We start from the raw sequence: 19,581 nt of genomic DNA, 5'->3' as shown, positions 1-19,581 counted from the left end.
CTTACATACACATTAGAGGTATCTGGGAGAACATGAAAGTTGTTAAGCTCTCATGCCTCTAAGGAATGACTCTGAAGAAACTGGACAAGGAGATGTTTACCTCTGAAGACCTTTTGAATTACTTAGATTCATTTTATCATTGAAATGCATCATGCTATAACTTCAAAATACAAAATTGATTCGTATTTCCAAAATAACAATTATAGGACCCATATTCTTGCAGTCTTTGTAGGATGCATTGTTCTGATCTTGGAGAGCAAGGATTATTAGCAAGGATTAGAGAAAGGGTTGGGATGTGTATCATGTTTATGGATTTTTCTGAACAGATATCCTTCAAAGTGTATCTTCTTCCCCCCTTATAAGTATTGAGAAAAGTAATCCTTTATTTTTGGTATCATGGGAATAAGTAAAGAATGGTAAGTGTCTTGGGAAGGTGAGAAGAGGACGGTGGCAAAGGCCTGTTAAGAAGGGATGCTGTCATTGTTTGTCACAATAAAGCCCATGAATTCTTGTTGACTGGAGTGTCATCCTGATGGTGCCTCCAGAACCAGTCTTTGTACTACTCAGAGCATCATCCCAAATAACATGTGTTCTTGTTTTCCCCTAGCTGGCTGTATCGGATTCTACCTTCAGTCACTCACAAACCCTTTGAGTCCATTGATCAAGGCAATGTCACTAACAACTGGGATGAAATTGAACCTGATCCTAACCAGGTAACCTAGACTGGGGAATTGAAGAATACTATGTATCTGAAATAGTCTGAAATAAAAATATAAGTCAGGACCAGAAGTTTTAGAAAATTCGACTACTTTTCAAAAAATGAATGCTAATATGTTTATTTTGGGCCCAAACTTGACTGGAGATTTCGAAGTTGATTAATTTGATTGATCAATCGATCGATTGATTGATTGTGTGTGTGTGTGTCTGTGTAAGCTTGTATTGTTTCTTGCTTAATGATATGTAGACGCATAATAGTGCTTCAAACTTGATAGGTGTGCCCAGATGGATTAATAGACTGGAAAATATAGGCTGATCAAAATCAAAATACCTCTATGCTCACAAGCCTTTTGTTTTGTTGTTATTAGCCTAAACACAAGCAAAAAATGTAGAGAATACTTTCAATATCTACTATCCCTGATGAGAGGCCTCTGAAATGTAGTATAGAGAGGAGTGAGAGTCTAGGTGTTTGAGAAGTCTGTGGTAACAGATTGATGTTACGTTAACTTCATACTCAGTTCTATTCTTTACCCAGAAGTTTCTTCCTTTTGGTCCATTGATATGTGGGCTTTTCCTCTGAGTATCCTTATTTTTTATATACTCCGTGAGACAGACCCAGTACCCTAATGGTGCTCTCTGCTAAACTCTCTGAGAAAAACACACCTTGGCTTGCATCCCTGGCCCTCCCCTCATTGAGACATGATGTTTCACTTTTCAAAATATGGTAACATCACTGGCCCTGCAGTACACTTGTGAACATTACATGAGAGAACAGACATGAACATGATTTACATAGGGCCTGACAGCCAGCAGCCATCTTGGTATATGTATGTAAAGGCATACCTATAAATCTCAAAGTTTAACCAGGCACTGGTGGCTTACATCTGTACTCCTAGTACTCAGGAGGCTGAGATCTCAGGATCAAGGTTCAAGTCCAGTCCAGGCAGAAAAATACATGAGACTCTTATCTACAGGTAACTAGCCACAAACAAAAACCAGAAGTAGATGTGTGGTAGGCAAACAAGAGCAGAGAGCTGGAAGGCCTGAGTTTAATCCCTATTACAGGAGAAAAAAAAAAACACCTCAGAATTTATATACAAGTAATTTTAGTTTTTTATTTGATACTATTTTTTCATTCTGTCTCTCTCTCTCTCCTCAGCCCAAGGAAGTGTGTTGCCTCCCTTTTGCTTACCAACACATTTTGTCTATTTCTGCAAATTTCTATATGTCTCCTTCTCTTAAATGCTGAGATTTCTTGTAAAATAAAAGCCAGAATAACTGGCAGTCACCTTTGGCTTCCTGCCTAGTTCTATCTCTTCCTTTAATTACAGACATATCTGAGGACAGCATGAATGCTACCCACCCATTTCCAATAGGGACAAAGCATCCAGAATGAAAAAAGAATTAGCATCTTAAAATGTCATCTACCTCACAGTCATTTCAAAACTAGGATATTTTGTCTAAATAATGGATCCTTTAACTTGTGTGAAGTTTAATGTGTTGTCCCCTGCCTCTACTTGCAAATTGGACCAAATTGACCAAAAGCTGACCCCTGCTCCCACTCAGCTCTCCAATATGGTAATTCTTATGTACACTAAATGTAAGAGTCACTGAGCTAGACTAAATGAAGGATTATAGGCCAATAAAAGTTTCAGTTATGTGGCCTTTAAAATAGCAATTCAACCCCTAGTGCAATGGGGTGTTCTAGGGGCTCCAGTGCCTCTGCCTGCTCATATGGTTTACAGCTGTGCCCTCAGCCTCCAGCTGAAACCTCCGTAAGTTTGTTAGTAGTTGTATAGGGAACAGTGGGGTCATCTTCTGTATTTATTTGGAGTGGGGATTAAGCTTAAAGCTGACCTTTAAGGAAATTAAATGATGTGGCTCTACTGGGAATGTGATATATAATCTCATCAGAAACATACTTGTACTACCTATCATTATTTGTATTTCCTTGGCTATTATTGATGCATTTTACTTATCACAGACACATTCGTTTTGAAAGGCTATATGCAGGCACAGATGGTATACCCAAAGAAGCTATGAAACCACAACTCTAAAGACCAAGAGATCTCTGAAATAAAAATGTTAATTAAGTCATTACAGATGCTAGCAAGAAAAAGAAAGGACAGGTCCTGAAAACCTCGAGAAGAAGAGAAGTTGGTAAATGTCTGCTAAGCCAGAGCCAGGAGCATTTTAAATAAACTTTGGAGAAGGAAGCACTATAACCTACACTGGCTACAGTTTGGGTATAAGGGGATGAATTGAGCAAGAGAGCTTTGGGATAGGAGGGCAGTCCAGAAGGAGAACCATTGTTACTGTATTGATTGAGATTATTCACATACACCCCCCCCAACTAATATGCAAACAGGGTATAGGGGCCCCTGTGGTCACTGTGATGGGATTTAAGTCAAGATTTCATTTAAAATAATCTTTTTTTGTTGGTTTCCCCCACCTTTAGATGTTAACTGCTTTACCTCTGTGTCTTTCCAACTTGTCCTTTGTCATTAAAACAGTTATTTTCTTTTATTAAAGGAAAGCTATTCCAATATAAGGTTTCCTTTCTTCCTTCCCTCCTTGCCTCCCTTCCTTCCTTCCTTCCTTCCTTCCTTCCTTCCTTCCTTCCTTCCTTCCTTCCTTCTTTCCTTCCTTCCTTTTCTTTTCCTCCTCCTTCACCTCCTCTCCTCCACACCCCTTCCTCCTTGTCTCTCCCTTTCTGTGACTGTATCTCACTATGTAGCCCATATTCCTGCCACCACTTCCTGAGTTCTGAGATCACAAATAGGGACCACCAGGTCCACCCAGCCTTTTCTGATTAATACAAATAGCATATACTTACTAAAAAGTCCAATGATGGAGAAATTAGCAAAATAGAATATGGAAACCTCTGATCCTGTAACAATTGTATATGTTCATTCACAAATAGGTATATTTTGAAGAAGAATGTTACCAGCACTTTGAGTGCAAAGTCCCAGCTCCAAGAGTGCCAATAAACCACTCTAGGTCACACCTCCTGATACATCAGTTAAAGAAGTAGTGTTGAAAGCAGAGGGGAAAAAATAAAATTGAATTCTGAAAGAATAGCTAAAGGTGTCTAGTGACCCTTAAGTTCATCTTTGGAGAACTGTCAAGAGCCTCTAGATTATAGATGGGAGTTAGGCAAGAAGCATGTTTAGTTAAATAGTCTTGGTCAGACGGTGGCCTTGTTGATCATGAAGTCAGGATTTTGCAGGGAAGGACTTGTCAAGATAAAAAAAAAAAGTCTCTGCTACCTGATGTGTGTTGGCAGGGGATGGTGTTAGATTTGATTCTTGTCACAAGATGTTTATTGATCAGTTCTTTTGTTCCCAGAATCCAATGTGGCTGCAGGAAAGCGGGGAAGAGATTCAGGAGGAAGAAGTTAAAGAGGCAAAAAATAGAAACTCTATTTTTGAGGGGGGCCAATGGAGTCATTCAGGCTTTGACCAATGTGCCCTTCTTCAAAAAGTCACTGTCACGCCTGGGAATGTGGCTTAGTGGTAGAGTGCTTGCCTCGCATGCATGAAGCCCTGGGTTCGATTCCTCAGCACCACATACATAGAAAAAAAAAAAGTCACTGTCACTGTGTTTAAAAAAAACAGTTTGTGGGGCTGGGGATATAGCCTAGTGGCAAGAGTGCCTGCCTTGGATACACGAGGCCCTAGGTTCGATTCCCCAGCACCACATATAGAGAAAATGGCCAGAAGCAGCGCTGTGGCTCAAGTGGCAGAGTGCTAGCCTTGAGCGGGAAGAAGCCAGGGACAGTGCTCAGGCCCTGAGTACAAGGCCCAGGACTGGCCAAAAAAAAACAAAAAAAAAAACGGTTTGTGTTAAGAGAGAGTCATCAACATACTGTATCAAAATTTTCTGCTTGCTTAACCCATTTGTCTCCTTGCTACCTCTTTCCATATTTTTCATTTCCATATTTTCCATTCTCACAGTACATTTGTCCCTGAATGTGTCATCATTCTCTTGTTTTGATTTCCTTGCCCACTTTTGAAATGGCAGTGACCGAATGACTTTCTTCTTATCTCCAGTGCTCATTTGTGAGTCTGTGGTCATAGACACTGTGAGAACTGTACGTGAGAACTCCAAAGTGCCTCCCAAACACCACTGTCCCGATGACCTATGACCTGTGTCACCTGCCATCTGCTACCCAGGCCTTGAGATACCCAGATGATCTTACAAAAGTCGATCCTTTTGTCTCTTCATTTACTTCCTCTTGACAAGTTAATATCTCTTTCCAATTTTATCCTTCATTAATTAACCATATCATTATGCATTCATCACTCCCCCCACATATAACCTCTTCCAGATATGTACTTCAGGCTCTGACTGAGAAAATCTGATACAACTAAATTTAGGTACTTGCTTGACAGTCCTTCCCAGCTAAAGCCTATATGATAAGTATGCCTTCACTAGTCAAAGTCCAAATTCAGTTCTTCAACAGCTTCACTGACTACCAACCTTGGACATTTCTGAGAATTTCAAGACCTGTGAATCAACTAAAATTTCCTCTCTAATCTTCTTAGCATCGTGGGACAGAGAGCATCATGGGACTTGATACTTTATTTTCTCCCAGGGAGACTAGGGACTATCCCCTCAAATCCTTCATCTTCTTTAGTTTATATTTGACCAATGCTTTGAGAATTCAAACCCTTGAGTTTATTTAAATGAAGCCTGTGGACATAAATTCAATCCATTAATATCTCACATAAGAATTATGCCTAATTTTGTTTATCATGTTTCTTCCTCTAACTTGTGAAATCTCTGAATTTAATGAGCAAATCTGCATCCAATTCATCATTTTACAGATTGCAATTAGCATTCTTGAATCAGCATTCCTCTTCACAAGTCAGAGATTTTTTTCTAAATTTGTTTTCTTTATTACTCTATTCCTAACTTTTGACTATGGGGAAGTCGAACTCTTTTTTTTTTTTTTTTGGCCAGTCCTGGAGCTTGGACTCAGGGCCTGAGCCCTGAGAAGCCCTGGCTTCTTTTTGCTCAAAGCTAGCACTCTGCCACTTGAGCCACAGCGCCACTTCTGGCCATTTTCTGTATATGTGGTGCTGGGGAATCGAACGCAGGGCCTCATGTATATGAAGCAGGCACTCTTGCCACTAGGCCATATCCCGAGCCCCAAGAAGTCGAACTCTTGACAGAGTTTTAGCTCTTTGGTTGAAAAAATAAATTACCTTTTAGTCCTCAACAGTATAATTAGGGCCAAGTTCAAAGTACTTCAAAGAGAATTAACAACATATATAATAGAATTCCTTCTGTTCCCAGTATATGAAAATGATAAAAAATGTTTCAAAATAATACAACCTTGCAGTCAAATTTTCTGAACTGTCCAGATACTGACATCCTGAAAGCCCCCGTACTGTACCTCTTTAAACTTTTGTATTTGATTTCTCTCCCTCTTTAAACTTTTGCTCAATTTTTCTATTTACTGACAACTTCTAACTTTTCTTTTTAAGTTTTAAAATTGTATTTGTTTAGTGTGTGTGTGTGTGTGTGTGTGTGTGTGTGTGTGTGCGCGCGCGCTAGTCCAGAGGCTTGAACTCAGGGCTTTAGGCCTTGTCCCTGACTTTTTTTTTTTTTTTTTTGCTCAAGGCTAGAGCTTTCTTACTTGAGCCTCAGCTCTACTTCTGGCTTTTTAGTGGTTAATGGGAGATAAGAGTCTCTCAGACTTTTCCAACTGGGCTGCCTTTGAACTGTGATCCTCAGATCTCAGACTCTTGCATAGCAAAGCTTACAGGCATGATCCACTAGCTCCTAGCTTAAGTTTTATTTTGATTTGTTTTTATCTTCTTCAGGGCTGTATCAGACCTAGGCACTTGCATAGTTTCTTTTTTTCTCTTTCTTATCACTCCCTTTTACCTCTCTACTCTTGTATTACTTCGTTAGAACTGCCACAATAAAAGGAAACTGGGTAGCTTAACCCATAAAAACCCACTTTCCATTGTACATTTTGAATGAGGGTGTTTCTTCTGAGGCCTGTTACTGACTTCCTTCTGTTCTTGATCGTATTCTTGCTTCTTTTTACCTGGACACTGGTCATATTCCATTAGGGTCCATCCTAAGGACCTCGTTTTTACTTAATCATTTAGTCACGTCCTGAGATGTAGGGCTTCAGACTTCAGCGTAAGAAAATACAGGGGGATACAGCCAACCCCAATACTCTCCTCTGCTTCCTCCTCTTTGCTTCATTCACATAACAGTTGATGATTCCCTACTATGGTTGGATTCTCTTTGTCTTTGAGAGAGAGAGAGAGTTAGTTGATGAAAAGTACCCAGATCGCCACCTGTCATTTCAACTCTAAGTTTTATATATCTTTACTGCATTTCAGAATCCTCACCTGGCAGGTTAATATGTCCCAACTCCACAGATTCTGCATTGTACCACCAAGGTCCATCCTGTGTCTCCTCCTGACAACATTCTTTCACACATCCAGAATCAATTCTTTACCCTCATTAAAAAAAAAAACAAAAAAAAACTTCTTACTCTCCCTCTACATGGAATTAGGTGTCAAGATCATAGAATGATGATTCCCTAAGTATACCTAAGAGTTGACCATGAGGGTTTATTAAAAGTGTAAATTGCTCAGCTTTGTTGCCTGGAAACTCACTCAGCTAAATCTGAAACAGACCCCAAGAATCTTCCCAGATGATTTCCATGTAGGTTAGACCATACTTTAAGAAATATTGCAGCAGAGTTTGCGTCTACTGTTTCTCTGGTCTTTCTTCCTTTTCTTGACTCCATCTAGTACTGACCTCATCTTTCTGAACAATTTATTATAACCTTCCAACTGACCCATATGCCTTCTGGAACCCTTTGTCACTGCATGATTTGTACCAAATTATCATCTCAAAAAACTTCGGTCAGGTGTGCTGATAAGTGTCTCCATACCAGAACTGGGGAGGCTGAGGCAGGGAAGACTGTAATTTCAAGGTCAGCCTGAACTAATTATAGCAAGACTGTCCCCCAGAGAAAAACAATCTTTAATCTCACCCATACACTCAGGCACAGGCTCCTCAAAGGGGAGAACAAGAACCCTGACTTTTTGTCATTGGCATTCACACTACTTCCCTATTTGTCCCCTTCCTTGCTAGCCACAATACCATTCCAGGACAGCACCATAAACTTTCCTTCTTACTGTTTTATACTTTTTCATCTGTCAGGAATTTTCTCTTCCTTAACTACAAATAACTACCCAGCAAACTCCCTCCCCGATCCCACTATTTAAAGAACCACTCAAAATGCTACTTTCCTTATTGAACTCAGTATTTCTCAGGACATTTGACAATAGGCTCTAGTCTCCATCCTCTCCATTGGATCTGCACTACCCAGCAAACATCTTTCAAATAGTAAAATTGTAAGCATTTATTGAATTTGCTCCCCCGATAACTTGGATCTCGGATCTTGTCCTTTTATAAATAGACTAGATTGCATTTCCCTGGAGGCATCCAGAGTGTTTGCCAACATTACAGTGCACAGTACTCTGTGAAGCCCTCTGGACAGCTTGCTGGATCCTTTGTACTGTTCATCCTTTCACTGGATCCTTTCACTGTTCATCTCTATCAACTTCCATTTCACTCCTTGAAAAGGTATGGGAGCTGTCGGCAAACTGGATTATTTCATTGCTTGAATCTATTTTCCATATACAAGAATGTCAAATAGGCCCTGAGCCAGGACTTGCTCCTGAGGGAATATTCCTGTTTACATTTCTGTTCCAAAGTCATTTCCACTATCTGTGTCCTTATTTTCATATTGGGAAGTCTACACACCTCCTGGGGTTTCTGTAATGGGCTCCCTAACGGCAGAGATGGTGTTATATTTACCTCCAGCACCTAGTACAAAAGCTGGCACACAGCTATACATTAAGTAAATACTATATAACAAGTGTCTTTCTTTCTTTCTCTTTCTCCTTCCTTGTCTTCCTTCCTTCCTTCTTTCCTTCATTATTTTTAACTGGCATTTGGATTTGAACTCAGGGCATTGTACTTGCTAAGCAGGCACATCACCATGAGGACTCCTTTTCATGACTTCATCTAATCCTAATTCTTTCCCCAAGGTTCTAATCCAGATACCACTGACATATGAACATAGGGGTTGGGTTTTCAATATACAAACTGTTTTTTGTTGTTGGTGGTTGTAGGGCTTGAACTCTGGGCTTAGGCTCTGTCCCTGAGCTCTTTTGCTGCAGACTTATGTTCTCCCACTTTGAGCTACAGTTCAATTTTTGGTTTTTAAGTGGTGAATTGGAGATAAGAGTCTCATGACCTTTCCTGCTGCCCTGGCTGGCTTCGAACTGTGATCCTCATATCTTAGCCTCCTGAGTAGCTAGGACTACAGGCACAAGCTACCAGTACCCAGCTCAATAAATGAACTTTGGAGATACATTTCGCTATAGTTTTGATGAAGGACTCCCAATGATCTACGTGTTAAAGAGTTGTTCCTGTTGGGCTCTGGTGGCTCACACCTGTAATCCTAGCTACTCAGGAGGCTGAGATCTGAGGATCTCGGTTCAAATTGAAAAGTCCCCAAGAGACTCTTATCTCCAATTAACCACTCAAAATCTGGAAGTGAAGCTATGGCTCAAAGTGGTAAAGCCCTAGCCTTGAGCAAAAGAGTTCAGGGACTGCGCCCAGGCCCTGAGTTCAAGCCCCACTGACAAAAAAAAAAAAAAAGAAGAGTTCCTTAGGATGGAACTATAGGGAGGTGATAGAACCTTTAGAATGTGGGACCATTGGGAGATCCCTGGGTCTGTAAGGGTGTATTCTGAAAGGAGGACTGTAGAGTTCCAGTCTCCCTCTTTTCTCTTTTACCTGCTGGATCATAAGATGAGCCGTTTGCTACCTACCCTCATGCTTCTGTTATGATGTGCCACACCCATCAGTGGCCCAAAGCAATAGGGCTATTATATCTTGGACTGGAACATCCACAATACTGAGCCAAAATAAACTATTTTTTTCTACATAAGTAAATTTTTTCAAATCTTTCATTACAGTAATATAAAGTAGACTAGCATAACATTTAAACCACATCACTGGGTAATGAACATAAAGCTCTTAGCTTTACATTCAAGGGAAAGGCTAAATGGAAATGTACCTTTTATCCATTATGGCTCATCTTTCTTATAGTTTCAAGAACATGTTTAGGATATCTAAATACATTTTTATGACTTGGGTTCTCTTTATTGGTGCTCTTGTCTGTAACTTCATAGTACTTCAATGAATCAATCAAAACCTGATTATTTTCTCCATATAAATTATGCTGCCTATTTTTCTCTTGATGCTAGATTTACTAAAGAATTTGGTGAGTCACTGCTTTATTTTTTTCACCACTTCATTCCCTTCTTGGACTGAAAGTCATCATTAACAATTCCCCTGCACCTCTCTCAGATATAGCTGCTATAATAATTCCTTGTAAACATTACAATCACTGTTTCACTTACTAATTACTTCAAAATTCTTGGGTGATGATACTGATGGCTAATGTCATGTCTGCCTTTAGCCAACCAATGTTGTTAAGAGCATTTATCTTGCCTCTTTGAATTTATGGCAATTTTCAGTGGAATCTCAGCAAATTAAAGAATCAGGGATATTGAAATAGATATTCAGATCATAAGCTATATTAAAGCTACTGCTTTCATATTTCCTTTTCATCTCTGAACATGAATTTTGAATCTTGATCATTAAATGTTACCATGAATTCTCTATCTTCCTCCGTTGGGCATACTAAAGAATTTTTAATTCTAACTTTGGACATTCAAGGGTTCTCTTCTAATTTTTTTTACTACTTTATTTCTAGTAAGTAAAAGTTTATTTCACAGTAGATTTTACAGAATATAATTGCAAAATATGTAAAGCAATGAGAAGGAGAAGTATACGAACCCACAATTCTATTTGGCGATTTTGCTCCTCTCTGAATGACTGACAGAAAGTTACAATAGATCCAGAACATGTAGGAAGAACCTTCGTTTTATGATTTATATTTTGGAAATAGTCTTTGGATTTTTAGGAAAATGTGTTAGTTTGCTAGCTGTTAGCTGCCATTTTGACTTCCAAAAACTCTTGCTTTCTTTTTCTTGTTCTTTGAAATATAAGTAACATTCTCATGACCTTATGTTGATTTTTCCATTTACTTATTCAATAAATGTTTATTGGTGCCTACTGTAGTCAAAATATTACCTTAAGCACTATAACTGATGTCATTGTTTTTGAAATATTTACTAACTAAATTTCATATAGGAGGTGTTACCTAGCAATAATATTAGGAATGAGTAACAATTTAAAAGCTGTAGGAAGCTGGACATCAGTGAATCACACCTGTAATCCTAGCTACTCAGGAGGCTGAGACATGAGGATTATGGTTCAAAGCTAGCCAGGCAAGAAAGACTTGGAGATTCTTACCTCCAATTAACCACCAGAAAACCTGCTGTGGCACTGTGGCTCAAAGTTGTAGAGTGCTAGTCTTGAGCAAAAAAGCTTACAGACATGCCTAGGCCCTGAGTTTAAGCCTCGCAACTGACCAAAAAAAAAGCTGTAGGATTAAGTTATTCTGATTGAACTGCCATAACAAAATGCTACAGACCAGGTGGTATAAATGGCAAAACCTAGTTTCTCACAGTTTTGTAGAGTCCAAGTCCCAGATCATAGTGCCAGTAGTGCTGCTATCTGGAAGGACTCTCTGGCTCTTAGTGGCACCTTCTCACTGTAGCCTCCCATGGCCTTTCTCTGAGTGCCTGTGGAGACAGGCAGAACTCTTTACCTTCTTAGATGACCACAATCCTATTGGATTAGAGCCCCACCTTTATCATTCACTTAACTTTCATTACTTCCTACAGGTTCTATCTCCAAAACAGTGACATTGGAGGTTAGCTCTTCAACATAGGAATCTGGGAGGGCACAATTTAGTCCATACCAAGAACTATATAAATGAGCAAGCATCCTTTATTTCTGTCAGAAGTTCCTCTCCTATTCTCTATGGTTACTAATGAAGAACAAATACCCGTGAAGATTTTAAGAAAAACAGTCCAGACAGAGATGAGCTGCCCAAAGTTACCACAAAAATAAGAACAAAAGGGGCTGGGGATATAGCCTAGTGGCAAGAGAGCTTGCCTCGTATACATGAGGCCCTGGGTTCGATTCCCCAGCATCACATATACAGAAAACGGCCAGAAGTGGCGCTGTGGCTCAAGTGGCAGAGTGCTAGCCTTGAGCAAAAGTAAGCCAGGGACAGTGCTCAGGCCCTGAGTCCAAGGCCCAGGACTGGCCAAAAAAAATAAAATAAAATAAGAACAAAAGACACTAGCAATGGGGCTGGGAATATGGCCTAGTGGCAAGAGTGCTTGCCTTGTATACATGAAGCCCTGGATTCGATTCCTCAGCACCACATATATAGAAAAGGCCAGAAGTGGCTCTGTGGCTCAAGTGGCAGAGTGCTAGCCTTGAGCAAAAAGAAGCCAGGAACAGTGCTCAGGCCTTGAGTTCAAGGCCCAGGACTGGCAAAAAAAAAAAAGCACTAGCAAAAACCAGTGGTTCAGCCCCCAGCCAGCCCAATGCACTGCTCTCCTAGTGTTACCTTCTAGCAGAGTTACTGCTGCACAACACATAGATAATTAGACTGAGCATCTGGCCTTAGCAGGAGAAGTTTCTACCCTATGCTCCATGAGCTCTTCCTTCCTATTAACCTATCCTCAAATATCTCTCACATTTATGAAATATCACATCAGGATTCCTAATCAAACTGGCTTCCTTGTATAGGTAGGAATTAAGTTCATCAGAACCACTTTCAAGTCATTCTTCTTCTTCATGATATAGGCCCTGTGGAGTCTGAATATAGACCCTACAACCTACTGCCATTGGATCCAACAGACAAATCATTCCTCTCCCTGTACCATCTGTCATTTGAAGGGAACTGTGTTTGCATTAGAGAAGTTTTCATCAAGCTATTGCTTCATCTGGAATGTGGGTCCTGCTGAGTGCATCGCAGGATTGTCTTTTCATCCGGCTCTCACTCTTCATAGCCGGAGGGATGAGTGCTACAGAAGACCTTGAAAACTGACCATCAGGCCTTCTCTTACCCATTAGCCTCGCTGGTTCACCTTTCTCACTCACAGAACAATCTCTTCTTCTCTGCTCTCTAGGTGGAACTTTATTTCTATCCCAAACAGGTATTTTAACTTAAGCAGTTCATGGGTGTCCTAGAGTAGCAAGTCATTTGCTACAGGATCTGCCTTCTCTCTCTCTCTCTCTCTCTCTCTCTCTGCTTTTGTCTTTCCTCTCTTTTTTTCTTCCATCCCCCCCCCCTTATAGTTGTTAAATCCTTACTCCTATATAATTTAAGCATCCCTATTGTTTAGTAATTGACATTGTCCCTGGCCTATCCTGTGGCCTGAGGTGCCACAATTTAGCAGATTGATTGACTTGTTTGTGGCTTTGTTGGTTGACTGACTGGATTTGTCTAAGTGATGATGCTTGGTTCACAAATGTAGTAATTACAGAATCTCTGAGATGAAGATGCTGATTTTTACTCTCTAGCTGCACAGTAAGAGAGTATCTTATAAAATGCTGATGCTTGGCCCTACCATCACAGATTCTGAATTAACTTGGTCTTGGTTTCAAAGGATGTCCAGGTTATTCTCATGGGGTAGCCAAGGTTAAGAATCCAACCTGGTTGGAGCTGAAAGGTTGCCAAGGTAACCACCGATTTGATTCTTCCATTGGGAAATCTAAAATGATGAGTCTTTTCAGGCAATTTTCCTGAATATATGAACTCTGCATTGCTGCTATAGAGGACAGCAGCAGGTACGGGCTAGTAATGAAATCATACCTCTGCTTAAAACTCCAGTGGTGCCTAGGGTTAAGGGAGGGATTGGCTCCATAATAGAGCATATACTGACCATGAACAGCACATAGCCCTAGGTTCAATCTCCAGCATATACATAGTGCTACAACTGTCCCATCCTGAGGTCAATAGAATATCCTTATAGGTCTATAGGTCTCAGTGACAGGAGATTTGAGCCCCAAGGGACAGCTGACCACATCTGAGGGTATTTTGGCCTTTAACAACTTAGAGGCATACTACTGGCTTGTAGTGGGTAGAGGTAAGGGTGGTGCTAAACATCTTAAAGGCACAAGACAGCCCTCACAACAAAACATTATCCGGCACAAAATGTTTAGTAGTGTTGGATGCTAATGGCTCACACCTATAACCGTAGCCACTCAGAAGGCTAAGATCTGAGAATCAAGGTTCAAAGTCAGCCTGGATAGACTTAAGTGTCTGAAAGACACTTATCTTCAATTAATCAGCAAAAGCTGGAAGTGAAGTTGTAGCTCAATTGGTAGAGAGCCAGCCTTTAGCAAAAAAGTCAAGTGAGAGGATTTCTGAGTCCAGGCCCCAGTACCCGCACCCAAAAATGAATAAACAAAAACAAAACAAAATGTTTAGTAGTGCCAAAGGTTGTGAAACTCTTTTGTAGACCCTTCCTCTCAGATTTTCTCTTCTCCCACAGGAGATAACATCACTCACGGCCCTGAATGCCTCCTTTCATTGATCTTTCCTGAGTCGCCTTTTGCATTCTTTTTGAGCCATCTCCAAATGAGATGTCTTTTGCTTTGCTTTTAAGAAATGCTGCTTCACTGTATGTCAGAGATGCAGAATAGTCCCAGTACTGCCTCTTCCATTTGTAGTTTCCTGTCCCATCTGCCGGCCCTTCTGAAATAACAGAATGAGTTGAATCCAGAACCTGGAGAGCCAAGGGGGAACTGAGGGAGCCAGCCCAGCCTGCCTTTACCAGGCGCTGTGGCCAAGGGAGCCAGCCCTGGGGTGCAGATTACCCCATGAGATGTGCCTTGGGGCTGCTGGGTATATCAGCCACCAGCTTGATTGGGTCAAGCCTACTGCTTGATAAGTGTTGGGCTGGCACTTGGAACAACGCTTGAACCTGCTAGTTTCTTTCCCTACTTCCTTAGATCAATTCCTCCTTAAACTAAAGATTATTGTGATTGAAACCAAACGATCAGGCAGCCTGGAGACAGATGCAGGGTTTGGTGAAACAAAACCTGAACCTGGTCCTGAATCTACCAAATCCAGTCTTTGCTGGGTGCTTTTCCTCTCAAAGAAATAATTCAAATCTTCAGGGGCTGGAAATCACAGTAGAACCTTCCCCTGCAGTGTCAGTAGCCCACACAGAGAGGCTGGCATGCAGCAAAGGGAGCTGATTATAAATAGCATGAAGAGCAGCATCAGTCAAAACTTACTGATGTGCCTGAGCGAAATGTGAAAAGAATCAAATAGCCGCTGAAGGAGGAAGCACTAATTTCTCCTTATTTTTATAATTTTTTAATTTTATAATTTTTATAATTATTTTTATAATTGAAAGTGCTTAGGAACACAAGCAATGTATATCCATCTCAATTTAAAAACACACATGCACACATGCACACACAACACACATGCATGCACACCAACAGAGCCTCTTTCAGAAAATGATAGATAATCATTAACTCTACAATAACAAAAATCACAGTAGTCAGAACCTCACAGAGGGAGCGGCTGTCCTTTTTTTCTCCTAGGTAATTGATGCTATTTTTTTTTTAGAAAGCCAATGGTTTCCCCTGGTGAAGTAATTTTCCTGGATGTGTACTTTTTTTCCTCCAGCTTAGATGGAAACCATTTGAGATTCCAAAAGCATCTCAGAAGAAAGTGGACTTTGTGAGGGTAAGTCAATATTCTCCGCACCTCCTCTGCCCTCCTCCCCTCTGCGGTGAGTGATCTAACCAGCTGCAGGCTGAATGCCAAGCAGAAGCAGCATTATGGGGAGGCAGCAGAGGCAAAGCCACCTGCCTATGTCATGGGGACTGGCCAAGGGATGGATGGCCTATGTATAGGCACCATATGGCTCTCAACACAAAGGGTACCACAAACTATCTAGTCACAAAAAGGCCAGTGGAAAAATAGCCATTTTTCAGACCTGTTTTATTTATTTTCTTCTTTATTTTTCTTTCTAAACCAGGTCTCTTAATCTTTTTTTTGCTAGTCTATGACACCTGTGTTTTTAAATGTATAAAAGAAATGGCACTAAATTACAGATAAAATTATGCTAAAATACAATGATAATTTTTTTCTTAGAGATTGTGTTTGGTTTGTAATCATATATATGCTTCCTTACTAATGTATTATATTGTAAGATCTCTGGGAGGGGGGGAACCCTAATAGCTATGATATAGGTATAAATGTTATTTTATGGTATAGACATAAATGGTATTTTGAGATATCTGTAATAACCACATTGTGGTTAGAATGATGATGGATGTTTGTGATACTGCTGTGGTTTTCTACTTTCATTCAGAATAATTAAAGGAAATGATAGATTTTACTCCAAGATTAGTAAAATAAGTATGAAAAGTCTTCTCCCCCAAGTTCATGAGCCCCTTAATGGATACAAGATGGCAACTCTGATTTGTACAGTGCTAACTGGCAGCTCTGCCGGGTAGTTACTAGTGCTGGGAGTACCGGGCACCTCAGATCCCCAGAGCAAGGCATGTTTGAATGAAGGGAGAGGCCACTATCAGAAGGTGGGGTTCAAAAAGGCCAGTCTGTGTGCATGGGGTGAGGGTCTCTTGTGTGTATTTGGCTCATGGCTTACTCCAATACAGTCTAGGTGTCCAGGCGAAAGCCAAATGCTTATTAAGTGCTCCAAACTGTGCAAATTTTAAAAGATCCAATCTTGTACACTGAATTAAAAAAAAAACACATAAAATGCAAATTTCCCCCACCTGTGTGAACGCCCATGGTTCATTTCCTAAGAAGCAAAGCTGAGTGCTGTTTTGACTGGGCCCCATTGCATAGGCCTCTTGCACTGTGAATTCTCTGGTCACATATCAGACAGAACCACTGTCAGTTACCATGTATTACTCCACCCTGCTCTAGCAAGGTGAGGCTGGCCTTCACTGTGGAGGGCTGTCCACAGGGTGAGGGTACCTGAGGGGGGCCCTAACTGGCAACTGATACTGCAGCCTCCCTGATTCTATCAAGTCTCCTCTCTACCTGATCTATCACCACAGAACAGCCCCTCCATGTTGATCTTAAGTACCAGAATGATAAAAATGTCACTTTTGAGTTCATTAAAAGTGATGACTTCATGCCCTATAAGTTCATCTGACGTAGCCATTAAGACTAATCTAGATTTGGGCTTCATGGCAACTAAGGTGAGCTCCACCTACCAAGCATAAGTCAGTCAATTCCAGGCTGCCCTGAGATAGCCTAGATCTCAAATGCTCCACTGGTCTCAAAGGGAAGACCTTGGGAGACATTTTCCTCCTGATCCCCAGATGCCAGAGAAAGGGCTTATCTTCTGTTGTCTTCTTGGTCCTACTGGTATTCACCCTCCTCTCCCTCTCTCAGGGCCTACACACCTTGTGTGGAGCTGGAGACATTAGATCCAACAATGGCCTTGCTGTTCACATTTTTCTATGCAACACCTCCATGGAGAACAAGTAAGTGGCTCAGAGCCTAGGGCAAGACACCTCCATCTTCAAGAGCTGGTAGCCAGAGGGTGAAGGCCAGTTCTCATACCCACAAAGTAACAGTTTTTATTGCCTCCCCCTCAGAGTATTTATTGGTAGTGATAACAAATAAGCATTTCTGGGCTGGGAATGTGGCTTAGCAGTACAGTACTTGCCTAGCATGCATGAAGCCTTGGGTTCAATTCCTCAGTACCACATAAACAGAAAAAGCTGGAAGTGGTGCTGTGGCTCAAGTGGTAGAGTGCTAGCCTTGAGCTAAAAGAAGCCGGGGACAGTGCTCAAACCCTGAGTTCAAGCCCCAGGACTAGCAAAAAATAAATAAGCATTTCATTTTAACTGACTCTGGTGGCATATACAAGAATGCCACTTAACCATGCAAACAGCAAATGGAGTATGGAGTCCTTAAATGAGATTTTAGATGGGGTTGGGTCAAAATATGTTTAATATCTAAGATTCCCAGGGTTATTGTTGAATCTAAAGTCATGCTGTATGTTAGTGGCAGGTCAAGCTGACAGATATGGCTTTACCTAATAGCTCTGTATAGGCTTAATTTCTCTGGGAAGACAAGTTTCTGTACTTGCTTTATTTCCAATTAAAAAATGTTTTAATAGTAAATAGATCTCTTGGCCTTTCTTTAGGAGGCAGACTATCAGAGCAACTTTGCACACAACCTCTGGGACCACACTGTTGTACCCAAAGCTGAATGCTAATCTTGTTAGCTAAGTGAACTGGGTCAAGGTCAAGATCACATGAATCAAGGTCAAGATCACATCTCAATGACAAGGCACTGAACACCTCCCTTTGAGTCCAGCTTCATATCAGGCCACTTCCCCTCTCTCTACTCAAGCCACACTGTCCTTCATTCCTTTCTCTCAACTTGCCACAGGCCATCTTCCCTCAAAGCATGTGAACATACTGGTCCTTTTGCCTGGAATGTTTTCTTCTCTTGCCTAGATAAAACCTTCAGATTTCTTGTTACTTCAAGGAAGCTATTGTGACTCCCAAGACTAGCACACTTTCCTATTGCTTCATTCCCCTGACCTTAGCTTTCATAATGCCATTATAGATTGTGATGATATTCTTCTGTTACTGCATTTGTTTGCTCTCTGGCTCTTTACTATACTCTAAACTCTACATGGGAGCTTCTGTTCGCCATTTTATACCCAACACCTTGTACACAGTAGGCACTGAAAAATAATTTGCAGAATGAATCAATTTGTATAGATAATGTTAAAACTGAACAGTCACAGGAAATACTCTGTATATTTCAGATGCTTTTACAATTCAGATGGGGACTTCCTGATTGGTAAGTTCTAATGTTTTCAGACTCCGTCATTGTTAATCTTGGACTCCAAGACGTATTCTAAATTTCTACACATTGTTTTTTTCTTATTCTCCAATCTGGTTCATTTAATTTAATGAAATCTACTGGCTGAGGTCTAGAGGCCACTGATGACCCAGAAATGATTCCTAGCACACTTCCAAGTCCCTACTCTTATTTCCTGGTTCTGGGCCTTTCTGACAGGGAATATCTCCATTTGCCTTCATATTCACCCAAGGGAAGCCAATTTGTCCTTGATAACTGCAATTTAAATACAAATTTTCATAAAACCATCTAAAAGGTAAGGTCTGTCAGGGACTAGTTGAGTCTTTCCATTCCTTTTGGTGGTTTTAGTATTGATATTTTGACATAGACATTAGACATGCGAATGCCAACCTTCTGCTAAAATCATTAGAAATGACTACTTTTTCATTCTATTTCTATGGCTTTTTTTGGTCATTTCACAAAGATGTGCATATACACACACACATTGCTTGCCTGACAACCAAAGACAAGCAGAGTCATTTTGAAGCATTTTCAAATTGTTCTACATAGTCTTAGTAGTTCACTGAAATTGTCAGAATATACATGCCCCCGCCCAGATACAATAATACTCTTTTTCATTTGAATAAAAAGCAAATGTGAACCATGTATACTGGTATTAGAACTAGGAAATTGAAAGGGAATACCAAAATTGAGAGACACAGGGTAAAAAAAGAAAAATAACTACAAAAGCAATACTTGCAAAAGTGTTTGGTGTAAGTGAACTGAACACCTCATGGGGGGAAAGGGAAAGGGGTATGAGGGACGAAGTAACAAACAGTACAAGTAATGTATCCAATGCCTAACATATGAAACTGTAACCTCTCTGTACATCAGTTTGATAATAAAAATTTGAAAAAAAAAAAAAAAGCAAATGTGTCCCTAAGCCTGCATGAAATGGTTCTCACATGAAAAGGGTTGCTTACCACTGCCCTGTCTTTCTTTCTTTT

At 40.5% G+C, this 19,581-nt stretch overlaps 2 protein-coding genes across 2 annotated transcripts in view; both read left to right on the top strand.

The window, feature by feature from the left end:
- Rabl3 (RAB, member of RAS oncogene family like 3) overlaps positions 1–6,265 on the top strand; it is a 62,558-nt gene extending 56,293 nt beyond the window's left edge. The window contains exon 10 of the transcript XR_007211009.1: positions 6,232–6,265. The gene's annotated coding sequence lies outside the window, so the exon portion shown is untranslated. The remainder of the gene's footprint in view (positions 1–6,231) is intronic.
- Hgd (homogentisate 1,2-dioxygenase) overlaps positions 1–19,581 on the top strand; it is a 48,633-nt gene that overhangs the window by 12,776 nt on the left and 16,276 nt on the right. The window contains exons 4-7 of the mRNA XM_048346715.1: positions 608–713; positions 15,401–15,460; positions 17,147–17,238; positions 18,540–18,574. Coding sequence (XP_048202672.1) covers positions 608–713; positions 15,401–15,460; positions 17,147–17,238; positions 18,540–18,574 — 293 coding nt within the window. The remainder of the gene's footprint in view (positions 1–607; positions 714–15,400; positions 15,461–17,146; positions 17,239–18,539; positions 18,575–19,581) is intronic.

The sequence above is a fragment of the Perognathus longimembris genome, chromosome 5 (genome assembly GCF_023159225.1).
Source record: "Perognathus longimembris pacificus isolate PPM17 chromosome 5, ASM2315922v1, whole genome shotgun sequence".
NCBI classification, from domain to species: domain Eukaryota; kingdom Metazoa; phylum Chordata; class Mammalia; order Rodentia; family Heteromyidae; genus Perognathus; species Perognathus longimembris.
Note: the sequence above shows the minus strand (reverse complement) of the source record. Positions and strands in the feature narration are given on the sequence as shown.